The sequence below is a fragment of the Madurella fahalii genome (genome assembly GCF_045866475.1).
Source record: "Madurella fahalii IFM 68171 DNA, scaffold_2, whole genome shotgun sequence".
Lineage (NCBI taxonomy): Eukaryota > Fungi > Ascomycota > Sordariomycetes > Sordariales > Madurella > Madurella fahalii.
The window spans coordinates 4,453,562-4,479,426 of NW_027263972.1; the positions used below are offsets into that span (position 1 = coordinate 4,453,562).

Sequence of the window (25,865 nt, forward strand, 5' to 3'; positions counted from 1 at the left end):
CCCAACTCTTCATCTTGGAAGATGCGACCATGGCAAGCACTCGATCTCGCTTTTCCCCGTAATCACCACCGTGCCGGGTCCCCGGAGAGCCCGGATCCTGCTCGTAATATCAAAGTCCCATGCATGACGGTAGAAATCAACTTATCCGGCCGTGTTGGCAGATATAAGTCATGATACACTAATCCTTAGTCACACAGCAACTGACGCTCTCGTCCTTAGGACCAGTCTCGCCCCCGATCTGGCCGAACGATCCCATTTCTTCCCTTTGTTACCTATACGTAACTACCCTCTGCGCTTGAGGAGCATGGTTGAGAGATACGACACAGCCGGTATCTGCGGAACGTCATCGCCTAGAGACCAGCATGGAATACCATCTCACCCCAGAACCCCCTGTCCCCCACCGTGCATATCCTACAGGACCTTCATCCACTCTGACTAATACGTTCTGTGCAAGCCTCTCCGTATAGAATATATTGCTATTCTGACACTTGACAGTAAACTGCGTCAAGTTTCTTGCTTTTGGCGCAGAAAGTCCCATCAGCTTTATAACACCCGCCCACTGAGGTAGTTGCCATAACGTGACGGTGCTTCCCTAAGCCGAGAACAAGACTCGAACGTATCAAGATACAGTCTAGAGGTAGAGCATGTGATCAGATTGGTACCGCACCTCGACGGCGCGTGCTTGCGGCCGTTACAACGGTCCAGCCTCTCTACTTCATGTGTTGCAGCCTGCTGACCAGCTGTCATCGCCACGGTCACACTGGGAACTTGACCCCTCTCGGTTTCTCGCTGAGTCACCGACGGCAGTGGCGCCGTGTCCTTGTTTCATGTCCAAGCTAGTGAGGTAGGGGGAGACATACCTTGTCGCCGAATCAGGGGAGGAGAAGGGTGAAGTGCTACTCGCTAACGCCCTTTCAGTCATAGCTCTGTCCAGAATCCTGGTTACCGTTGCGACCAGCTTCGGCCGTGGCTGGCCGAAGAAGCAGATCATCGTGGGGGGAGGGGGGGGCGGTCGGCAATGACGTGCAGCTCCTTGACAGGACATCGTTTTACGCGGCTTTGCCACCTGCCTGCCCCTCCCGCGCTTTCCGTCCAGTACATACACGCAACATGGCGGAGCCGCCTAGCTGTAAAGCTTGCGTCTGGGGTCCCTCGCTTTTAGAAAGCCACGCGTTCGTTGCTGATGGTCAACAGGGCTATATGGTAGGTCAACGCTCCTTGATGTAGGGTTTACAGTGGAGTGTGCCTTCGTATCCTGTGTGCCTGATAATCCCGCCCTGGCTGCGAACTTGCTAGATTGCTTTCAGTGGCTTGGGTCTGTCTTCTCGTTAACCGCTTGCTTCTTCATCTACGCTTCCCGGGCAACACGCTTCACCCCATGCGCAATACCCAACCGGCAAGAAGGTCGGGCCAACATAGCTCGACCCAAGTGATCATTCGCCCCTATCACATTCCAAGAGTCAAGTCAAGACGCTCGGCCCATCTGTTCCAGAAAGAGTGCTCGAACTGCTTGATCACCGATGCAAGTCACGGCTCTCATGCACGTCACGAGACGGGGGACGGCATGGCGCGGCTAGCCGCAGCAGCCACTGAGAATGAACTCAACAGGAAGCCTTGAAAACCAGCCTGGAGACGGGAATCGACCAGATTTCAGCTGAAAAAAGGAGGTTAAGGTGGGCTGGCTTTCCCGGCCGAGAGGCATCAAGTACCATTCGCGGGTCACCTAGGGTAACATTCGTTGACAATAGAGGAAGTTGATCAACACCACCCCGGGAAGAACGCTAAAGTATCATTGGAGAACCGAGAAGTCCTCGATGCTTCATGCCATACCGAGAACCAGTTTTACTGTGTTGCTGGAACCGGCTCCGGGCCGTCTCGAACGAACGAAGGAAGGAACGAACGATCTTTGGCTTGTTCAGGGGTAGTCGTGAATCGAACCAAACAGAGGTATAAGCAGGCGAGGCCAAGCCCTCTCGAATCGAGGAATTCTCTCCCACGCATATGCATCGTCCGGCAAACACGACGACGAAGGACCGATAGCAGGCGGCTGAGTTTGACGAACTCACCAAGTCGGTGTCTACCATGGAACCGTCAAACTCGGATTGCAACCCGCTCGCAGCAATTAATTGATTGCGGAGCTGAGCAGCGCAGCATCCAGGCTTTATACTGCCGAGTCCTTCCCAGGCAACCTACGCCAGATAGACAGCGGCGCGGCTGTGCCGGCCATCCCGTCCGGGGGCGGGGTTGTGTAGCAGTTCGCCTCGGTCTCGTCCCACCGGACCGGACCCGGACCAACCATATAAGACAAGTATGCCCCAAGCCCGTGCCACCGGGGTTAGGCCTCCAGTCGCACAACATCACACATCACACGGCTTCATCGGTTACCACTGAAGCATTGCGGTAGGAAATTGGAAATTGCTTTCCCTACCTCCTGGGAGTGTCTGTGCCAGAGACTTTAACCATACTTACCAGGTACTAGGATGAAACGAAAGCTCCGGCCGATTCAATCACGATGAAGATGAGCCATACCAAGCCCGAAGCCCCGGCTGCGTCCTGCGCCAGCCGGTCCGACACATACGACGCGGGGGGGGGGGGGGAGAGGTTGGGTGATCTGGCAACTCTACCTCTCAAGAGAGTTAACCCCTTTATCTGCACACCACGGCACACCTTGAGACACCGGTAGAGGGATAAACAGTCAGCTTGGTAACCCCAAGAAACGATTTGCTTGTCGTTCAAGTTTGCCAGACTTAACACGGGGCATACTCACAGGCTGCCGCATCATTGAAGCCCCATTCTGGCCGTAGTGGTGATCTCTTCGACCGGAGCACCTTGCGCTCTCCGCCTTCTCCTTTCTCTTTCGCAGGGATTAAGACCTATCTGAGAGCAGCATCTACCTAAGATGGACCCTTGTAGCCACCACTTACGTAGGAGGGGACATCAACGTTGACAATCAACAACTATCACCTCCGCGAGGGTTTAAAAATTAAAAAAAAAAAAAAAAAAAAAAAAAAAAATCATAACTATAAAAGATAGATAAAAAAAAATTTAGGAATACCAAGATAGCCGCGCAAGCCACCGCGCCACAACCAAGTTACCACCAGGACGTTTCCATGTTTCCTGTTCTTTGCTGTCCTTGTTTTTAAAGCGGAGAGCTGCATTTGGAGTTTAGCGTTATACGTCAAACAGTAATAGCACAGTAAGCGGATACCGTAGCTCCCTCACACTACCTTAGGGTATGTACAACTACTGTACCGTGATCTTACCGCGCCGTCTGTCCTGCTACCCGTCCCGAATGTCACCCAACCACGATACCCACACGCGGCCGGGTAGCGTTCCCCGGGGCCCCCTCCCTGCTTTGGTCCATCGGCCGGCCTAGGCCCCGCCAACAAAAATAAAATCTTTACATAACGTCATCCGAACGGCCCAAGCTAGCGTAAGGGCAGAACGAGGAGTCGACGGCGGACGGCCTGTTCCGCACCGTTCCGTGTCGCCCGCCAACGCGAAGCAATCCTACTTAGGCTGCCTGGTGCTGAGACCAGGCTTCAGCCACATGCGATTGGATTTTTTTTTTTTTTTTTTTTTTTTTTTTGACTTGACTTGACACCTTAGAGCCAATGTATATTATGGATTCCAAGAAAAACCATGCGCGAACGCTGCCAATTGGCAATCTGGTGCGGCGATCTGTCGCCCAGAGCATTGCAACAGGATTTTGCCCCAGTCCTTTATCCCACTCGAGTTCTGTTTCCGACAGAACCCCATCCTGAACCATGTCGCCAATCCCTCTTTTGTGTTTGGTGGATTGTGTGGGGGGAGGGGAGGGGGGACGACCGATCGCAAACTACTCCCTTTGCGGGATTTGTACAACGCAATCCTCGCTCCCACAGTTGATGCAAACCAACTGGAGAAGCTGTGACGTTAAAGGTCAGGTAGTACAGTACAGTACGTACAGTGCTGCACCTTCCGGAAAGCTTCCCACTTCCTTACCCCTCAGCCCCCCTACCCCTCACTAGCCAAGCTACGTGGTCATTCGTGGTGAACCACCCCCCCCCCCCCCCCCCGCCTCAGAACCTTCAATCGAGGGAGATGTGCATGCAATGCCACCAGCCGCGCCTGTGGCGGCGTATCGGATCCCGCAGGATGTACCGACCTACTACTAGGCGTTCTCTCTCTCATTTTCCCTTTTTCTTCAGTTTGGGTTTGCCGCCAGACTGCCATAGGGCTGCGTTTGGCAATGATCTTCGCTGCCTCGTTCCCCTTTCTCATTGGAGCAAAACCTTGGGTGTTGTTCCTATCAAAAACCAAGTCGCAAAAACCCAAGGCTCCAACCGAGATACGATGATCACCTAGTCCAATGGGCATTATTAGTAAACAATAAATCTGCTCTGAGCGAAGAGAGACAACGACAACTGGCGCTTTCGACAGCCGAATACCGGCACTGGGTTGGGTGTAATCTTATCGTTCTCGCCCCGTATCGGTAGTGAATGACAGAAGTGGCTGGCTGGAAAACAAGCCGTGGCTTGAATAACTGGTACAGGAGCAACACCACGTTGCGTGCGGCTTCGTCGGAACGTTGACGATCCAGATGGGGAAAGGAGAAAAAGAAAGGTCTTCTCAATGGCTCGATCGAGATTCAGGGCTTTCCCGCCGCCACCTCAGCGTGCAGGACGGCCGGAGGTAGGTAGGACGCGACAGAAACGAAACCAGAGAATTTCTCCGGGTCTCGCGCCCGGTGGTTGGCGGATCATCTGTGAAGTGCGTAGAATCCTGCCGTCTCTGGCTGCTGTCAACAGAGACAGAAAAGTGACTGAATTTTGTGACCGGCTGCGGGAGAGAGCTGCTCGGTCCCGAGAGCCTCCTTCTGAACGGAGCACCCAAGGGCGCCACCGATGCAAGGCCCGCATGAGTGGACTGCAGAATGGGGCTTTCCAGGAAGCCAGAAGGCGGTGGTTTGCCCAAACGTGCCGGGGTGCGGGGGTAAGCCTCCCGGACTGGCGAACAGGGCTTTGCGAAGATATGTCAGCGGGCAGCCGTCTCGTCAGCTCCCGTCATGGGTTGAAACGCCAATGTGCAGGTTCTTTGCCTGGCTGCCCAGCCGACGTTGCTTCGCGCGGCTATTGGCCCCTCCCAGCGGCTTCCATGCCGAACCAGGGCCCCTTGCAGACGCATACGTTAGCTTACGGGGAGACACTAACTGGCAGCGAAGCCCCAGAAGGTTGACGCGTTAGCAGGCTGCATTGTACTGTACGTACAGTATCAACGCGGCTGAAAGGGTGTCGGTCCACCAGAGGGGCACTTTGCACCTCCTAGCATCAGCGGCTGAAGCGCGATATTGGTGTGGTGGTTGGTCGGTTGGTCGGTTCAGGTAAAGGGCTGTAGATGATTGAGGATGGCGTGCGCTGTGGATGCTAAAAGAAGGGACAGAAAGACATGCAGAAAGGCGGCCGTAGGATGGGGCTGCTAAGGTGTACAGTACCTTAGGTAGGTAGCCAAACGTCGGGTGGTTGCTCAATGCCGGCTCGGCGGCATTCCTACCCACCTGCCACCCAATTTTAGGGTGCTTGTGCCTTTACCTTACCTTACCTTACCTGCCCATGCGCCGGGTTCTCGACTCCCCGGCTAGCCGGTGAACCGTCCTTTGCTGGCTGGAGCGACGACGGAGAGCGGGGCTTGGAGCAGCAGCTCACCCAAAGCAGGCTGGATCGCGAGGGAACCCGCGCTCTCGGTGCCCGACCGTCTCACGAGCTCGTTCCCGAGCCTGTGAAAATTTCTGGCGAGACCTTTACTCTGTCAGTCGCATCGGTCGGTTTCGCTGCAGCTGTGTTACCAAGCTGGCTGACAGTCGTACATAGCAGACCCATTGGATGGGGTTGGTCCAAGGACACGGATCGCGAACTCCCCGTCGGCCCGTCAGCCAATTCAAATCCAAGCCTGACTATTCCGAGAAGCTTCGGCCTCTGGGATGCCGTGCCAGACGGGAGTCGTTGGTAAGGTAGCAGGGCGATGCATACTCGGAAACCGCGGGGGCAGCGCTGCGATGTGCGCAATTGGGGCCAAGCGCCCATCCCGCGTCTTGGGATCCAGTAAAACCGACGTGGGTGCAATGGGGCCCCATGCATTATACCGTACATACCCAGGGTGGTATCAGATAAGCTTCAGCTTCTTGGGTAGCAGCCCGGGAAACGGGGGATCACCACCATCTCGTGGGCGCCGGGTAGTATTGGTGCGCCCTCCTTGGGAGTCTCGTCGTCCAAGCGGCGACGGCTGCCGGCACGAGTGTGCAAGTGCTGCACTTTGAAAGCCTTAGGTACCTACACCTACTGTAGCCTGCCTAGCTCGGGGAATCAGCGAGCCGGTCAGCCAGTAACACCTGAGGGGCAACAGCCAAGTGTGGCAGGCAGACCCCGGTTCAGGGCGAGAAGATCCGGACACGGCGATAGGTCAGAAACCCTGATCAGGTTTCCTAATCGGGCAGGCGAGGCTGCATGGGTGGCCCTCGTTTAGCTTCAGTTGACGTACTTCGCTCAACACTTTTTTTTTTTTTTTTTCCCCGGGTAGGACAGCCATACGCTATACAACCACATGAGATGCTGCAAATTATCTTGACCCTAGCTGTGCAAATAATTGATTGGAGAGAAGATAGTGCGCGAAAAGTCAGGCCCGACACGGAAACTGTCGAGCGAGATTCTGGCGACATCTCTCGTCGGTTCAGGTTGCGTGCATGCACCATTGCACCTTCTCTCTGCCCCCCGATTCCCTCCAACTCGGGCTCCGGTTCCGAAACCTTGACTCTCCTGGGAGCGCTTCCAAACGGGCACGATTGTAGGAAGTCGGCAGATACCCAAGCCCTTGATTCTTTTTCTTTTTTTTTTTTTCCTGACCTCTTCTAAACACACCCCCCCCCCCCCCCCCCCCCCAAAACGGCGCTAGCACCTAGTTACAAGCGGCCTGCCCTAGATGGCCCGGCGGGGCTACTCACCTGCTGAAGGATGATAACTAAAAGCTCGGATACGGTACTACTTTATCCAAATTCTCCATTCTTTTGTTCTGGTTATCAGTTCCTAGCCTGTGGGAGCGATACGTTGTGGTCACCCATTTTGCAAATGAGCCTAAACTTGCAAATTGCATTGGTCGTTGGGCTGGGATACCTGTGCGCACATTATACATGGCGCACTCCACCGCTCATCTCATGTTTCGCTCTTGGTTACTCAAAGCTGGCGAATCAGGATGGTGGATCATATTGGAGTGCTGGTTAGTGTACATGGCAGATGTCATTAGTTATATGCATATGTGGGGTACCTAGGTTATTGCAGCACTGCTTTGGTCTGGGGAAGGCCGGGGTCATCCATCCAGCCTGCTGCTCCGGATGAGCCTGGGGAAACTACGTGGTAAGGCGCCGCAAGGTAGGCTGGCCGTCCTCGACCACTCAGCCGCGTGTCTTTCGGAGAACCCCACCCAGCTATGATAGGTGGCCTGCGGACAAATCGCTGCGTGGCTTGGAGGCCAGCAACGTCGCTTCGTGGGCTGAGGTCGGATGCCGCGAGGCGCGGGTGTTGCTGCATGGCCAATGGAGATGCGATGAATTGCCGTACTGACCGGTGGCTTGGTATTGCTCTCTGTATCTTGTCTTCGACCGTTGGTACAAAATTTGAGCCAAGGAAAAAAAAAAAAAGGTATATCCAAGACGGAGAACACCAAAGCCGGATGCCTGCTGCTTCTGTCGAAAAGAGCGCCAAAGAGACAAAAAGAAAACTCCCATTCGTCTGTCCAGCGCCTTAGCAAGATAAGCCCATCCATGTTGTGGAAGAAACCAGCAACTCAGTTCTGTCGGGCCGGGGAATCCATGTAGTCCAATGAATAGTAGAAGAGAAAAGAAAGAAAGAAAAGGAAAAAAAAAAAAAAAAAAAAAAAAAAAGGGCCATGGGCTCATCAATCACGGTCTCTGTCCACCCACTTTTTCCCTTCCCCTAAGCGCACGTAACGTCATCCCTTCTGCCCTTGTCCTGGAATGTAACCTTGCTGCCGATCGTCCTCTGAACACCGGCCAGACGGAGCCTCACAAACGCCCAGTTCGCCAAATGCAACCATGTGTAACGGAAACGTATAGATGAGCGTGACCCGCTCCTACCCGGCGAGGGTGGATGAGGCGGTCTCGACGAATCAAAATCAAAAAATAGACGATACGATTGTCATCAACAGTCATCATGCTTCAACTCCCTGTGAAGCCTCTCTCACGGAAAACGTGAGAGAACGAAGGAAGGCTCTTCGTCGGACTGTTTATTTTGATCGGATGCGGCGTGGGGTGGCTCGGTCACGTGTACGTGCCGCCGTCACTTTTCCTGTGCTGTATGACTTCAAGCGTCGAACCGATGTTGCTGTTGAGGTAGCCGATCATAGCCTTGCTGACCTCGGGGTCATCAGAGAGATTGGCGAAGGCGTCTCTGAACTGGGCGTACACCTCGTCGAGCTTCCTCAGCTCCCTCGCTAGAATCTCGAGCTCGAGCCACCTGTCGCTGATGTTTGTGAATTGACCAATCGAGCCCCCGAGATTAGGGACGTCCTCAAAGTACATGTGAAACGCCGTCTTGTAAAATGAGGCAATCTTGCCGATGACGGTGGCGAGGAGCATGGCGGCTGTGTGGGTCCCCGAACGGCTCATACATCTTGCGCAGGTCAGCATCACTGCACACCCCTCGATCGCCTTTCGATTCAACGTCACAACCATGTCGAAAGTCGGTGCTACTGATGCGTTGTGAAGCGCCTGGAGCGACTGTAGACAGGCGGTAAAGCACGTACAGGAGCCGCCCGACGAGCCGGTCTGCGACGACTTCTGTCTCAGGCCACTTCTGATTTGCTGCGGCACCGGAACCGGGTTGGGAAAGTAGCTCGAGCCCATTTGCGCCTGACCGTAACCGTACATGTCGGCCGCGTTCGCATCCCCCCACATCGATGTCGGCATGGCAAGGTCGTAGGAGTGTGACCGGCCGTGCCCGAGATGCGCCGCCATGGCTGGTGACTCAACATATTGCGATGCAACGTCACCCGGTGGTGTCCAAGGTATGCCAGCCGTATATATGTCTGCCGTGAGCGTCGGGTCTGCAGACGCGCCGGGGTTCATCATGCCCATCATGCCCAGACTGGACATTGAGTGACTCCGGCTCATGCCCCCATCGACGCTGGTGGGCGGCGTATTCCAACCCGTGTCGAGCTTGTAGAGGTCCGTCATGGGTTGGGAGGCAGCATACATGAAACTCTTGTCGTCGGACACGGGTGATGGCATCCCCGACGTATCTGGAGGGGCCGAAACCTGGGTGTTGGGGTTGGAGCTGGCGCTCGCATCCGATTTCGGTTTCCCGGCCCGGCTACTCGGAGAGTACCGACACTCGATACCGCAGGTAAGGCAGCGGGAACATATCGGGCGGGCCTTGGAGCACTTGACTTTGGCAATGAAACAGCCGTCGCAGGAGGCACGGAGGCGCGGCTGCCGGGGCTTCGACGTTGCCATGGCGCTGGAGGAGTGTGACCGGTATGAGTGTTGTGGCGTCTTGTGGTTTTCGCCAAGTCGACAGGTCTAGGCGGAGGCGGGAGAGATAGTGGGCATGGCAGAAGGACTACCTGATCCCCTGAGGAAGGTGGGGGAGAGAACGGTATGAAGAGACTTGAGGCCGAGCAACACGCGGGTATATAATGAAGAGATGTGGAGTATGAGTATGAGCGGGAAGAGCGGCGAGGCGGATGATGCACAATATAACGTTTGGCGGCTCGAAATAGGTGCAGGACGAACTACGGAAAGTCTAATGGGTGGAGGAGAACGGTGGGGAGGGGAGGACGGCGCCGGGGGGGAGAGGGGGGAGGGAGAGGAAGGAGGAGAATGAGAGGATGGGATGAAGGAGAGAGAGCGAGTGGATCAAGCGCGAAGAGCCCAAGCAGCCATTACTATGTACCCAAAGTTCCTCGGGAAAGGCCCAGCGGCGGGAGCGAGCGGTAAGCTGACCTGGGGCGGAGAAACGTGCGTTGTCGAGAGAAGAATTAAGCTTAGGGAAGCAAGAGCAACAGATGAAACAGGCTTGTGCGCGTGCGTCTGTGTATGTATGTACCCTGGGCTTAAAAAGGAACGCAAGGAGCCCCCCCCTTCCCCCCCCCGGGTAAAAGAAGCCATCGCACCAAGCCGCCGCGGGATATTTAAAAAAGAGAAGAGACCCACTCGGGCGACGTAGCTGTACGAGACTCTCGGTGTAATAGGGCAGCCCACCTTTTGCTCGTGGGGGGAAGGGTGGCTGGCCGTCTTGCTGGATTCGGGAAGTACTGCCAACCCCGTCTAAGCGCAGTGCAGCGCAGCGCAGCACAGCACCACACCCGGCCGGTTCCTGAGGGCGAATGAAATGTTCCTGGCTCGGCTTGATGGGGCAGCACCACGGGCCCGATTGAGCCTTCTGTTCAGGCGAGGCGCACGTAAGTGGCTCGCTGGGGCAAGGTAGCGGGAGGGACCTCGAGGGCGGCGGGCAGGACGGGGTTATGTACAGACTCCACGTCGGCGGCTTGTGAATCGGGGTTAGGTGCTATACGAATCCGTGCTGCGAGACCAAAGCGAGGGAAACGGGTGCTGGCACGGCCGGTGTTGGGATCTGGTAATACAGGGACGAAAAGGAAGCCAGCCTTGACAGAATGGACAAGCTGTGGAGAAGCCGCTACTAACGTTAACGTGAGCTAGTGAGCGGAAGAGCTCTCGCTGCGTCGCAGACCTGAGCGCGAGAATCCCATGACCACCATTCGCTACTCTAGCTTGCGAGCGATTTGGCCCGAGGTGACGGTGCTATCACTAGGGAAATCGTGCTAGAGAGAGGCGGTCATGGCGCGGTATCATCCAGTATTTCTCCCTGGCACTTTGGCGCTCTGGCGCTGGCTCTCTGTGGTTCCGACTTCCTGGCTCTCGAGACCTGATTGTCGCACAGCCATTCTTTCCGAGTCGGCTGGGCCCCGTGTATTCGATATGCGAGTCGGACGCCACTAGTGAAGGGAATGACTCGCCGGGGAGCCAGGTCGTGCTCGCCCTGTTACCCAGCAGAGGGCCTGATATGCAGACGGGCAGCTACGCAGTCATGGACCACCAGCGCTCCTGTCTGTCGGGCGGCAGGCCGAGGCCAACAGGCGTTCCCCTTTTGAGAGAAGTTACACTTTGGAGTGGAGTGAAGTGGCCCAAGTGCGCATGTAAGTATAGTACCATGCATGCTGCAAATACGCAAGGCAGCGGCAGCGGCAGCGGCAGCGGCAGCGGCAGCGGTGGCAGTGGGGCAGCCAGAACCAGGGTCTCTCCAGGCCGCCTTCGATGTGCGCATGGTTCGAGGTGGGAGGACGACTGATGAAGGAGGGGTAACAAAAGAAGTCACCAGAACGAGATGGCTGGGTCGATTAAGCAGTACTCTGTGACAGGGCCAAGAGCAGGAGAATGCGGGCGCAAAAGAGCACCTACCTACCTCTGGGAGTGTGTCCAGATGCCCTGTAACCCAAAAGCAGGCGGCGATGGAGCGGTAGCCATTGCGGCCAAGACTCGCAGCACCAGCAGGATACGCCAATACCACTCCAATTTGGCAGAAGCGCGGCCTGGAAGACTGGAAGATCCACGGTTGTGAGGGGGAGGGACCGCGGGCGCCATGCAGCGCGCAAAGGCGCGAACCAAAGCCCAGGGCACCCTCGTCTGCCGCAGCGGAGAAGCAGGCAGTGGAATGCCTCTCACATCTGACACGGAGAGCACGACGGCGAGGTCGAGATAGCTGCTCTGCCGTGTCTCGCCACGCGGGAGTATCATGGTCGTTGGACGAAGAAGCGCTGGTACGTCAAACGACCGCACAGGCACATAATTTGCAGGGTGCAGGTTGCAGGTTGCAGCCCAGGTTGCAGGCGAGCAGACAGCTGTTTCGGAGAATTTCCGGGCCCGTAGGTTGCTTTGCCAGTGGGTGGACCCACCTCTTCCTCCACCTCCGAAGGAGCTCGTCGGTGAGTCGGCCGATGATTAAAATATCAGAGTGCGTACAGTACACACTGCACTGCCCCGTACTGCGGTACATGACCAAAGCACCGCATTGTGTACTGGTGCTTGTCTGCTTCGTCTTTCCTCTTGTGCATTCCTGCGCACTTGATTGGGAAGGCCGCGCGAGCGCAGTGCAGACGGTGCCATGTCAATTCGAGACGGCCGAGAAACAATTACCTGATCGATCTGTGGAGAAAGCATTTGCCTGTCTCACTCGCCGCCAAGGGCCCAATGCTCATCGACCAGCAAAGACGGCCCTCTCACAAATCGCAGCCTGCATACCCGGCACATCCGTGGGAGCGCTCGTAGTTTCGATTCGCCGCCCTCGATCCCATCCAGCGATGGTCGGACGATAGCATTGAGAACACCAAACAGCCAGAGAGTATGGGGCGCCAGGTCCTCCCCTCCCCACTCCGCCCCTCACCGTAGTGTAGGTTGGCAACACGGGCCCTACGACGATGCGTTGCGAGCCGTCAGCCCATAATTCCGCAGCCGATCGGGGTCAAGTCCCTGGTGCATCATTGTCCCGTCCACACCACCACTAACAACAACAACAACACCACCACCACCACCACCACCACCACTCGCAACGTTCCCCGCCATCAGTAGTAAGAACTCTGTAGAACTCGGAAGCACTCCTTCCCGGTCTATCAACTAGAAACCAATCGGCCCTATCGAGCATGGGCCGGCCCAGCTTACTGGCCCTCAGCCAGAGACTCGGCGAGGTTGTGCAAGTCCAAGGCGAGACAGGCAGAGAACGATTCGCAGCGGCCGTCGATGCGCGGGTTGCACGGAGGAGCGATTGCTCGAACTCGCCGCACCTGCCGCTGCTAAAAGTAACAATCCATGGATTGAAGCTTGACAACTCGTCAGGGACCGTCAGGGCCCATCAAGGCCCATCACGGCCCGAGACACCATACAGCAATCCTCAGGAAGGGAAAGCGAGACGAAAGCGAGACAAAAAGCGAGACCGACAACAGCAAATCGCACATTGACTGTGGTCTGGATCAGGATCCTCTTCGGCCTGATTCTGTCGGATCACGCTGGGAATATCATCTTTCCCTGGTGCCGATCACGTCTCAGATGGGACTCTGCAGCCCGCAATGCCCTCACCGGACCCACGGCTTGTTACCTCCAGTAGCAGTGTCGCTATCATTCTGCTAACTCATTGGCCTGGGTCTACCAGAGTCGACCGCCTTTCAGCCCTGTTGCTTAGCGCTCGACGTGGCGTCCGCCTACCAGGGCGCCAACAGCCGGCGACCACTTACAAGCATGGTCACCAACCTCACGCGCAGCCGCAATAAGAAAGGAGAAAAGACCTCTTTTTGCTGACTTCCTCACTAGTTAGTGTAATCTAGGGGGAACACGAGCTTTAGCGCCACGGCGCTCGCTTCGGGGGAGAATTGCAGTCGGCTTCTCGAGTGATCTCGACTCCTGGTGCATATGGACCCCTGTCAGGACGACATCACCCACGATGTTTCCTGCGCATTGATAAGGTGAACAGGTCGTCGGGACCCAAGGATCGACGCGCGCTAACTAGTTAACGGTAAAACCTCATACTTGTTTACAGCTGAGCCAGCCTCGCATGGGTCGTAAAGCCGGGCCCCCTGTCCACGCCGCTGAGCTGCGTCAGCCACTAGCTCCGCTCCAGGTTGGAAAATCGTCGTCGGAAATCAGTAAGCGTTGAGCGGCTCAGGGACCCTCACGGCCTAGCCTCAGACCTTTCCCAACACTAACCGCAACAGCCAGACATGGGCGCCAGGGCCCTCCGCCAGGGATGGAGGCAAGAATCCCACCAAAGAAACCAACTTTTTCCCGGTATGATGCCGAGCTCATGACGCCCACGACGATCGGCAGACCAGCCAACCTCGATTCGTGAGCGGGATGGAACGGACGCTGGGAGATCGATAGTATGCCGAATTTTCGGATTCCCTGGCATCCCACGACCTAATTCTTCCCACCGCCGCTGTCGATCGCTGTCGCGTCTTCGGGTGGGGGATGCTCGCTCGGGCCTAAAAAATGCAACTTGGGTGCGTGCCCTATGCCATCGCATGCAAACAAACGAGCTATCTCCTGCGCGATGAGAGAAGGGAAGTACGTGGAAATCGGCTATGCTCCCGACAGCCCTCGTGTCACAAGCCTATTGACGGTGAGCGTTCAACACACATACGGAATCCATACCCGAGCTCCTTCGTCGGCTCCTAGCCGGCACCCGGAGACATGTGTCAGGGGTACTTTGGCGCGCTGACGCTGACGTCTTCCTACGGTAACGGCCCAAACTACACACCCAAGAGACCGGATCGTTCAGGCCAAGTCACATGAAAGTTAGTCAAGGCTCTCCACTAGGGGGTTCCAGCGGCTGCGGAGACGGGTTCGTAATCGCGGGGCCGGCAGTGTACAGCCGGCGGCAGTTCCCACGCTACCGACACTACGAACAAGAGGAGAACTCACCGGTGGCAAAGCATCAAAGTCTCTGCGGCAGGTCGAGACCTGGAGCCAGGGGGTCTCAAGCAGAGAACGGCTCCAGAAGACGCCTCGTTGAGTAGCCACCACGCGCGGAGACGTGGCCAGGCATTTCGATGCATCCTAACCCCCTGCAGGCACGACCACGAGTCTCCAGAAGGCAGAACACATTACAAATTCCAAGTCGTAAGGGCGGGTGTGCTGCATCGACGACGCCACATGTCAGTCACTTGATTACCTGTCTCCATGGGTCATTCACGTGGGTATACCTCGTTTCAAGTTTGTTTACTCAAAGAGGACACACCGCCTCGCCAGATGCTGCGTGGTTCTCGTCTCTCGAAACAGATCGTCAAGGGGGGAATCCAAGGTTTAGGCGGCCTGTTCTGCAGATGCATGCGCCTACGCACGCACATTGACCAGCTTTAGATCCTCTTGGGAGGCGCTCTCGGTGTTGTCCATTGCACTGCAAAACGAATGGATCGCAAAGCGTCCCCGTTATTGGATTCGTGCGTGTTATTTACACGCCCCTTTTTCTTTCTTTCTTTCTTTCTTTCCTTTTTTCTTTCTTTCTTTCTTTTCTTTCTTTTCTTTCTTTTTCTTTCTTGGATTTTTTATTTTATTTTTACCATTATTAATTTTTATTATTATTACTATTAATATCATTATTTTATTTCGGTGGCGACGACATACCGAAGTATCACAACCCCTGAGTGTTAAATACAAGATAAGGGAACAAATGATATTGACGTCGAGCAATCAGAGTCTCCCACGACACAAGCTAAGTAACGGGTGCCAATTCCGAGCACACCCTCGAGAGGCTAATTGTTGTCTAACGCTACAGCTTGCTTGTGTGTTGCGAGTGCGTACGTCGCAATTGCGGTCCCGGCCCGATGGGGAAAGCTGAGGGAGGGCTATGTGCATACCCGTCAGTTCCGGAGCCTTACCTCCTCTAGCCGGGGAAACACCTGTGTGGGAACGGGGGGCGCGAGCCGCGTACGTGACGGTGTTGGTTGCAGTTGCGCGGGAATACACGAACATATATTGTGCACGCATACAGACTGCACGAGCATAGGAAACAAAGAGATGGATTGGTCCATGTATGGTTGCACACCGCGGGGGAAGAGGGAAGATGGACCGCAGTTCTCGGGTCAGACGGCGCCGGGATGGAGACTTCGAGAGGCTGCGCAGGTTTCTGTGTCTTTGCTCCGGAACTGGGACTAGAAATCATTCGAGGCTATTCAAGGTTCCCGTAGGACACAACGCGAAGATTTGATGTTGGTACAACCCAACCGCCGTTCTAGTATCTGTGTTGTTGAATCTTACTGGCTTTCTCATCTCCCCCCTGACCCTGGACAAACATCCTTAAAGGTCTCTTATACCTCTTTCTCCTCAGCCTGCATCGTCGTGGAACCGCCAGTGGGCTTCTATTTTCTGACCATTTCCCGGTGGCTCGTGTAATACTGCGTGCTGGCATCACCGAAGGCTTCCATAATCGAGATACCCGTCGGCACCGACAGCACGGACAGGATGCCTCCTGCTGGACTAAGGATGCTTGGTGGAGGTGGAGATGACGAGGGTGCTCTTACGCGCATCTCTTCCAACGTGATGCGAAAAGATTCGGGATTGGACGGCGCACACGTGGAAGACGCTTGATGTCAAGGCGAGTAACAAGTGGAAATGGGAAAGGAACGGTGGGAACGGCCCCGAGTATCGTACTTGCGTTCCCCTCACTCCTACAGCTCCCGGTATCGTATCCTGCATTCGCTCCAGCACTGCACGGGCAGTGTGATTTGGCACAGGCCTCGTCAGGGGCGACGATAAACAGAAGATATGATCCCATGCGTTGTCATTGTGTTTCAGCTAACCGGCCGCCTCGGTGGGCTCCTCGCCTCGTTCGGAGTTCAAGTGTGTCCCGTTTGCGAAGCAGACCTGGGATACTCGATTCCGTCTTCCAGCGGCCAGCATCATCATCCTACCCAGACTCGATTCACTCGTAAAGGGACCACTGAGAATCTTCTCCCTCGCAACTTGCGCCGCTGCCTCGCTTTCCTCTCCTTATCAGAGAATGGCACAGTAATATGAGCCTTCCTCCTAGTGAGCAGAGATACACTTCCTATTGATTGGTAAACGTGAGCGGCTAGATCGTCTGATTACGGTTGGCCATGGGATGCTGTGGAGCATATATGTCCTGGGCGAGGAACATAACACCATAACATGATACATCACGCGGAGCAAGCCGGAGAGATGAGACATGCACAGTTGTGGTATGGCAAGACAAACGACATGGAGAGTAAAATAAACATGAACGGAGTGGTGGTATTGCTGCAGTGCTCATGCAAGTGTTACTCCCCGCAAACCAGTAAGCCCGGAGAGGGTGGTGAAATAAGGGGTTAGTGGGTAAAATAATATCTCTACGAGAGAGCCCCAAGAGATGATGTGGCGGTTGAGGTTATTTCTATCATTACTAAGGCACTATAGCAAGTACTGAGCTTCTATTTATGTAGTCTACTAGTAAGGGGGAAGAGCAAACCCGCCTTCCGCGGCACCCCAAAAACTCCCAACAACACCCTCGCCACGGGCTGCCCACATCATATCATGCTCAAATGATGACAGACGATTACATATTTCACCGTCTTTGCTTACACGCCAACATATGTTTCGTAAGCATCCTGATAGTCCTTAAGACTCGGCAGTTCATAGATTAGCATAGGGACCCGGACTTCGGGTTGAAAGAGTAGAACTCGGACCTCGGTACGGCAGTCCGGATTAATATTGTTTTAGGATTCTGTTGCTGACGACAGGCTGGCTGTTGCTATTTGCTGACCACCACCACCATTAACACCACCATCATCGTCAGCCACAACGGCCGCCACTGGAGCTCACATGCATCGTGCGGTATGACTGAGGCGTTGCCCGGGATGAAGATGTGGTTCTTATTTGCGGGTTGTTCACACCCTATCCTGTGGCGTTTCTGAAGCATGGGTTGATTCCGGTTCGTTAAATGTCGTTTCGAGACTGGGCGTAATGTAGAGCGTGAGATGCGCTTCCGTTGCGGTGGTGGAGGCACGGTACCCAAGTCAGTGTCCAACACTCTCAACTCTGCGAGTGAGCCAGTAGTAACAAAGCTGTAAGGCCGGGTTGCAATGTACAATTTCTATCTAACGTACGTAAACTTTTTAGTATCCTACCCTCCAAAACGCCTGCTCAAAATCGAATGTAGCAGAGCTGTGCTTGGCTGTTGATATTTCAAGACTCAACTCAACCACATCCCAAGTCCACCCTAGCCATATATGTACGAGCAAAGTGTTGTGAGAGTTTTGCGACAAACTTCCAGGCTAAGTGATTTGAGAGAAATGATAGCCTTTCGAGCATACTATGTCAGCGTTAGCTTGGCTGTAACGGCAATCTGGAAACAGTACGCGTTGTCAAAACGAACATGGCGAACAGTATCATTGGCAAAAGGAGCATCAACAAGCGCAGGCGATGGTAGCAACAGCAAATGTTATAACGCAGGCAGTCTATTCATTTCAAAACAGAGAACCAAACCCAGGACGCGCATGCTAAACCGATCCCAAACTGACCCTCATCATAATTACCGTGCATCATGAACCAAAACCAGCGAAACCGCACAACCCAAAGCGAACCATGAGACCAGTCGTAAACCATCCTGCGAAAAACAAAAGGCAGAAACCAGGAAAACAACGCTGTCCAAACCAAGATTCGTAGCAAGCTCGCTTCATCACACAACAAAAAGAGAAAGAAAAGAAAAGAAAAACAAAAAACCCAAAAAAACACAAGGATCCAAACCATAACCAGCACCAGTCTGTAGGAGGGGTAGAGGTAGGGAAGGAAGAGAAAGAACAAGAACACTCAAAACCACAACCAAAAACAGTCACTAAAGACTGACCAGGGCATAATCCGCATCGTAATACGTGACCGAGTCAAAACCCAGTGGAACATCCAGAGCCACGACAACAGGAAGCAGGCATACAAAGGCATGACAACTTGGACTTGTTTCCGTTGTCGTCGTCGTCTCCGTCTCAGGGCAGCAGAATAAGAAAAAGGAGGCCCAAAATCTCCTGCCGCCACCGTGACGGTACTAGCAGCCGTTTCGGTCGTACCGGTAGCCGTCTCGACCGTGACGGCCGCGGTCTCAATCGTACTGACCGCTGTCTCGATCGTACCTGCGGCCGTCTCAACCGTACCGGTAACCGTCGCGATCGTACTAGTAGCCATCTCCGTAGTCATACTTCCTGTTGCGTCGCGTCCCTATCGGAGAAGCGCCTCCCGGATGAAACCGCCGAGTTGCTTGGCCTGTGGGAAATAGCAGGTCAGTAATCGCTGTCGAGTGGAAGACTAGCGAGGCGAGGAAGAAAAAGGGACTCACCGAATCGTCATGCATCATCGAGAAGTGGTTGCCCGGCATGTGCCTGAACTGCATCTTGTTCACATCCAAGTACTCATCCCAGCGGTTCGGTCCAAAGTCGGACCGATTGTCGAGCAAGAAGAGAGCGTGGCCTTTGGGGTACGGCTCTGGGCGCGGGTCATTGGGGCCCTTGCACACGCCGTCCTCGCACCAGATGGTCATGACGTCGGGGCATTTTTCTTTGGGGATGGGTAGGGCGTCGTAGTTGCTCAGCGCTGTGACGGAGGCGGCAAAGTGCGGGAGCAACCACGGGGGGATCTTCTTGTCGTCTCCATCACCGAGGAGGCCGATGGACGCAAACCAGGCGTGTAAGCCTTGCGGCAGGGGCTCGATAGTGACGGGGCAAGGGGCGTCAATGATGACGAGGTGCTCAACCTCCTCACCTGCTTTGGTGAGTTGGTACACAATCTCGTAGGCGATGACACCGCCAGCGCTCCAGCCAGCCACCGAGTACGGGCCCTTCGGCTGCCGCCTCTTCATCTCTTCAATGAACTTGGCCGCCATGCCGTAGACGCCGCAGTTGTACTCCTCTGGTGTCTTCATGAAGGGAGAGAAGAGACCCCACACGGCCCACTGGCCGCCAACATCAGCGATCTCGGTGTAGGACGTGGCAGAACCGCTACCATCCGGGATCATAAACAGGTGCTTGGTCGCGGTCCGGTGGCTGCCCGAGAGGAGGACCGACGAGGCCTTGCGATGGGGGTGTGTGTCCAAAAAGTTCGTCGGCCTCGGTGGCTTGGGAGGAGCGGGCTCCTCGATACCGATCCTGGGATGCTTGGAGGCAGGGGGTGCCTCCGGCTGCCGGGACGGTTTCGGGGCTGCGGGCCGTTTTGGTGCCTCGCTGATGCCTAGGGCACGCTCTACATCCTTCAGGGACGGGTTGGTGACAAACAGGTCCGACGGGATCGTTAGGCCGGTCTTCTCACGGAGCGTGCCGAGAATAGACAGGCTCATAAGCGAGTCCATCCCAAGGTTGGCCAGGTCCGGTGCTGCCAGGATCTCGTCGACTTCAACGCCCATCTCGGCAGCAATGGTATCGCGGATGATGCTTTGCAGTTCTCCACTGGAACCGCTAGATTCACCCTTGACCGGTCCGTCACCCTTGACCGAGCCGCTCTCGCTCTCGTCGAGAGGGGTTGTCACGTTGGAATCGGACTCGATCTCGGGCGATTCGTCATCCGACGACACATCCGAGTCGTGCGACGAGACGCTCTCCTTGCGGCCGGGCTTCTCGTACTGCGAGAGGTAGCCCTTGAAGGCACCGATGGTGGGGTAGTCGACGAACGCGTGTGAGTGGATGTCCAGGTCCATATCCTCGCGGATCCGGCCGCTGACCGTCAACGACATCAGCGAGTCAACGCCAAGATCGGTGAAGGCGATGTTGTCAGCGAGCTCGTCGTGGCTACAGCCGACCTCTTTAGCAAGGATGTCCATGACCTGAGAGACGACGCTCTTCAGCTTCTGGTTCACCTTGCCGATATTGGCCGGTGTCACCGTCTCCTTCTTCGTCTTTGCCGGGGAAGCAGCCTTGGCGGGAGCTGGCTTGGGAGCGGGCGCCGGCCGAGCTGTGCCAGTGACGGCGGCGGCGTGGGCGCCGCGTGGAGGAAGCAACATGTTGAGCACCTTACGGGGGATGGCCTGGAACTTGATGTCGCCGGTCATGCCAATGATCCTGTCGCCGTCGAAGACATAGGCGTCGCCCGCCATCATCTTGCTACCCTTCACGGGCTGCATGCGGATGTAGCTGCGGTACTCCTTGTTCGGGTTGGGAATCTCGGTGAATCTCATCGAGCCCCAGCCGTGTGAGATGAAGACCTGCTCGCGCGAGTCGACAGCGTCGGTGCCGTTGATGATAAACCCGGAAATGTGGCAGAGGCTGTCGATGTGGTATGGGGAGAAGACGAACTTGCCGTCCTGCTCCGATGTCTGGAAGCGGATCTTGGCGGTGGCCTCGCAAGTATCGCTGTCCAAGATGACCTCTTCCATGCCGCGATAGCGCCGATCGTAGTCGACCAAGGCAGCGAAGAGCTTGTAAGCCAAGCCGCGGCCAATCTTGGAAGCAGAGCCGCGCTGCTCAGCCTCTTTAAGGGCGTCGATGCGAGACTTGATCAGGTAGGCGACCCGATCGAACTCGTTCTGCCAGTCGTCAAGATCGCCGAAGTAGACCTTGCAGTAGGCATGCTCTGTCTTCTTCGCGCCCTCGCCTGTGTGGAAGACGAGGTCGGCATAGCCAAGCTTGGCATTGGCCGTCACCGTCAGCCGCAGGATGTGGCTGCTGGCCGTGTCGTTAAATACGAGCGTCTTGGGCACCTCCATGTTAGCGACGTTGCAGCCGATATTCTTGGACTCGGGCCGCAGGAGCTTGTATGCATAATCGCACACGGTCATGGCCATGTCGCCATACAAGGACGAGGGGCACAAGGGTGCGCCGTTGACCAAGTGGCCCGTGACAGCGTTGCGAAGCTGCTCCTGGCAGAGCTCCGATTCGATCTCGACGATGGCGACATCGCCCTTGACTTCCTCCCTGATGAGCTTCTGCACCGTTGTCGTCGACAGCTTGGGCTTGGCCGGCTCAATGGCCTTGGTACCTGCCGCAGGAATGCGGTTCTTTGTCAAGCACCAATCGCCAGTGTACTGTAGCCAGTAGTTCTTCTCGTCGAACGAGTAGCTAGGCAGTTCAAGCAGGCGCACCGAGTCGCTGAAGTCGCGGTGGAACTCGTTGAAGTCGATGTTCAGGCCCGCAGTGTGCAGCGTGCAGAGACTACTCGTGATAGTCTTGTAGCATGCCTCATTGCGGCGCAGGGTCGGGACAGCGACCGTGGCGACGCCAAAGGCGGCCTTGACCATGCCAGCACAGACCGGGTGGGGGCCGACTTCGAGCCAGACTGTCTTCTCATCAATAGTCCCCGACTGCTGGGCAGAGACGAGCGCGCCCAGGAAGTTGACGGCCTCGCGGGCGTGGTTGCGCAGGTAGCTCGGGTTGATGGGCTCATTCTCGACCAGCTTGCCGAGTAGGGGCGAGATGATGGGTACCTTGGGCGTCTTGAACTGGACGGCCTCGGCCAGCTTCTCGAACTCGTCTAGGATGGGTTCAACCTGGGCCGAGTGGAAGGCGAAAGGCACGCGAAGCTGGGTGCACTTGAAGCCGGCACCGGTCAGCAGCTGCGCAATCTCGTCCATCTGGCCGGCCTCGCCGCTGAGTACAGTCTCGCGGGGGCCGTTGATGCAGGCAATATTGACACCGCGGGCCTTAGCGCCGAGCGCCTCAGTCACCGTCTCGACAGAGCCCTGAGCCGCGAGCATCGCATGGGTGCCGGCTGTGCACTTGTCGACGAGCAGCTTGGCACGCGAGCCCACCAGGTATATGGCATCACTGGCTGACAGGACGCCGGCGACCTCGAGTGCAGCATACTCGCCCAGGCTGTGGCCCAGGACGACAGAAGGCTTAATGCCCCACGACGCCCACAGGCGGGCGAGTGCCATTTCGAAGCTGACCAGGCCGAGCTGGACGACGACAGGCGACAGCTTGGAGACGTCGGGCTCGCTGCCGTTGATCAGCGGGAGGAAAGAGGGGAGGCCGTGGATCCGGGCGATGAGGTCGAACTCGTCAACATTGTGCCGGAACACCGAGTAGTGCTCGTAGAGCTCCTTTCCGAGCGCGGCGTAATGGGACCCCTGACCGGTGAACATGAAGGCTACCTTGGGCTGCTCGGGGAGAACAGGGACGAAGTTCTCCTTGAGACGGGCCGCGATCGCCTTCTGCGCCTCAGCTAGATCGGCGCCAGAGACATTCATCCGCCAGTAGTGCTGAATTTTTCTGGCCGTCGTGGAGTATCCAACGTGCGACAGCGGAGTGTCGGGGTTCTGCTCCATCCATGAGACCAGATTCTCCGCGTTGCGGATCATGGCGGCCTTTGACTTGCCGGTCACCGTGATCAAGTGGTGACTACGAGGATCCGCGATCGCAGGCTTGCGAGCAGGACCATCTTCGAGCAGCAGCCCGGTGTTGCCACCAGCGGCGCTGAAGTTGTTGATGAAGACTCGCCGCGGCTTGCCGTCCTTCCGCCGGAATGGGGTCATATGGAATGCAATGTTGACATTGCGCTCCGACAGATCCTTGGGGAACGTCTTGTTCATGACCGAGCCCGGCTTGATTCCCACGTGAGGCGGGATGGCATTCTTCTGAAGCATCAAAAGAACTTTGACGAGAGCTGTCACGCCAGATGCGGCCTCGCCGTGGCCCACATTTGCTTTGACTGAGCCCAGATAGAGGGGCCTGTCAGCGGGCCTCTTACGGTCCGCAGGGGCGAAGACGTTGGTTACTGAAAACATCTCTGTCCCGTCCCCGGCCTGGGTTCCCGTTCCGTGCATTTCTACGTAGTCCACATCGTGGGGGTCTACGCCCGCCTCGTCGAGGACGGCAGTGGATAGGGCGGACTGCGTGGGACCGTGCGGATGCGTGATGGAGATGGCATCAGCCGAGTGGTTCGTGGCGGTGCCGAGGATGACGGCCAGGATCCTATCCTGGTCTGCCTCGGCGTCCTCTAGACGTTTGACAATGACAGACGCGCAGCCGTCGCCGCGGCAGTAGCCATCGGCTTCGTTGTCAAAGGTCGCACACGGACCTTTCTTGGACAGGAACTGCCCCCTACTGAGACCCGCGAAGATGTCGGGGTTGGTCATGCATGACAGGCCACCGACGATGGCTGTGTCACAATCCCGCGCCCAGAGCGCCGTGCAGGCGACCTGCATGGCGGCGGCGCTAGAGGAACAGGCAGTGTCGATGTTGAGGCTGGGTCCGCTGAAGCCGAAGTGATAGTTGATGCGGCCAGGGCCAAAGGCACGGACACCTCCGGTGATGAAGTACGTGTCCACTTCCTGGGCAGCATTTAGCTCCCGCCAATCATCAGAAGTCTGGCCGTAGAAGGTGCCAATGCGGTCAAGCCTTGTGGACGGCGTCCTGTTCGGGACGTAGCCCGACATCTCGAGCGCCTCGTACGCCGTCGTCAGGGCCATCCGCTGCATCGGGTCCGTCTGGAACGCCTCGCGGGGTGACATGTTGAAGAAGCGCGGATCGAACAAGCCGGGGTTCTCGATCCAGCAACCGTAGGGTGTGTGGCTCGTGTTGATGGCCTTGCCCGTTGGGTCGTAGTGCGTATCGACGTTGAACCGGTCAGGAGGTACCACACGGTGGACGTCGAGACCCTTGGCCAGAAGCTCCCAGAGTTTCTCGGCGCTGGCTGCGTCGGGGAAGCGCCCCGAATAGCCAACAATGGCGAGCTTGCACTTTCCGCCGGAACCGTGGTTTCCAATGCTACACGCGATGCTCTCGGGCGATACGGCCGGCGGCTCGCGGAGGATGACCTCCAGGCCGGCCCGAGCTCTGAGGAGGTTTGCGAGCGTGGAGGCATTCTGAGTCGGCCCGAGAGGCAGGATAAGGCAGCTCTTGGCCTCGAACCTGAGGGCACGCTCGAGGCAGCTGTCAAGGATCTTGTTGAACATCAGTGTGTCGTTCAGGATCTCGTAGACGACTGATCTTATGAGCGACGCCGTGTCGGTAGCCGAGAACCACTCTCCGGTCGAGCATGACATGACGGGTGACCGCGGCCGCGCGCCATAGAAAGCGTCGACCAGTTCTGGATCGTCGAGCCGCAGAATCTCGTCGATATCAGCCGATGAGTGGAGATGCGGGGCATGGTAAGGGCCGTAGACTGGGATCGCCGTCGGCTTAGTCGGCAGAACCCCCCTGTTGACCAGGGCATTGAGAGTGCTGGGAGGACCGGAAACGGCGATGTTGCTCGCAGCTGCCGCACTGACGTACGCGCGGCTGGTTTGTGGGATGCCCTAGACAAAGACGTCAGCGGAAGCACACGGGCCTACCAGGGGTGGGATACACACCGTCGCTTCGTGGAATTGGTTTAGTGCTGAAACCGTGTCCTCATAGTTCAGAGACGGGAATATGTAGGTCCAGCTTTCTGATTTCTCGAATGCCGGGCTTAACCGCTCGCCGAGCCTATGGACGTATGACCCGGTCCTGAATGCCAGGAGTACGGCCTGCACGCCGATGGGGACTAGGCCGGATAGTGAGCCTGAAGAGGCAATGGCGGACGCTGCGAAGAGACCCGAGCAGAGACCAACGAGGAATGTCCGGTCGTGGCTGGTGATATCCTCGTAATGCTTTTCGGCATGGCTAGTTGGGACGCGCAGAATGGTTAGACGATTTGCAGGCGGCGCAGTCTGAAAGAGCGAGAACTCTTTGCTTGCGTGTTTACTCACTCGATATAATGTACTAGCTGTGATGTGCACAGCAAGGCGCCATCGATTCCCGGGTGCTTAAACTTTTGGGTGAAGTATCTCTCGTTTAGTTGCTGCAGGGTCCGGAAGACCGGGAGTCTTGACCTCTCGACTTTAGGTAGCTGCTCGACCTCTTTCCTCAATGCGTGTCCAACTTGGTCCAAGAAGGCTTTTGCTAGGATGCCTGGCTTCCCATGGCGGAAGAACTGGGCCAGGAACCCGTGGGTATCAAGTGACTGGTCTCCGAAGAGAAGGAAGGCGTCCTGCTTGGCCTCCATGGAGTCAATGTCGTTGATGGTGTGGGCGACGGTGGACTTGTCTGTTGATGGGCTCCATAAGCTAATCCAAGAGACAGATCGGTAGGCGGCGCGGTGTCGCCAGTTTTATATAAGGACGAAACAGACAGATGCAGGGCTAGGCCTCTCACCCAAGGGCAGCCAGCAGCGAGGGGCGGCCCCTGGCAAACCCGCGTCTCTCTCGCCATGTGAAGCCTAGGCATGGTACGTATCCGCAACTCCAGTGGAGGGATGGTTTGGAACCGGGGGGGAGGGGAGTGTGGCGATGAACTCGCCTGCACCGTCCAATGTGAGATCCTTTTTGCCGGTGGGATGAGCCCCCAGTCTCCGGTTCTCCCCAGCCTTCGGTGACCGAAGGCTC

The 25,865-nt window shown here is 56.4% G+C and overlaps 2 protein-coding genes across 2 annotated transcripts; both read right to left on the bottom strand.

Moving 5' to 3' along the window:
* Positions 1-8,308: 8,308 nt before the first annotated feature.
* MFIFM68171_04062 (uncharacterized protein) lies at positions 8,309-9,502 on the bottom strand (the record flags this gene model as incomplete). The annotated part of the gene is made up of 1 exon (XM_071059482.1): positions 8,309-9,502. One exon carries the CDS (start codon positions 9,500-9,502, stop codon positions 8,309-8,311), a length of 1,194 nt encoding a protein of 397 aa, XP_070915583.1.
* Positions 9,503-18,757: 9,255 nt separating this feature from the next.
* Positions 18,758-25,486, bottom strand: MFIFM68171_04063 (uncharacterized protein; the record flags this gene model as incomplete). The annotated part of the gene is made up of 4 exons (XM_071059483.1): positions 18,758-18,802; positions 18,876-24,758; positions 24,813-25,104; positions 25,191-25,486. The coding sequence occupies 4 exons, from the start codon at positions 25,484-25,486 to the stop codon at positions 18,758-18,760; spliced, it is 6,516 nt and encodes a 2,171-aa protein (XP_070915584.1).
* Between the last annotated feature and the right edge of the window lie 379 nt (positions 25,487-25,865).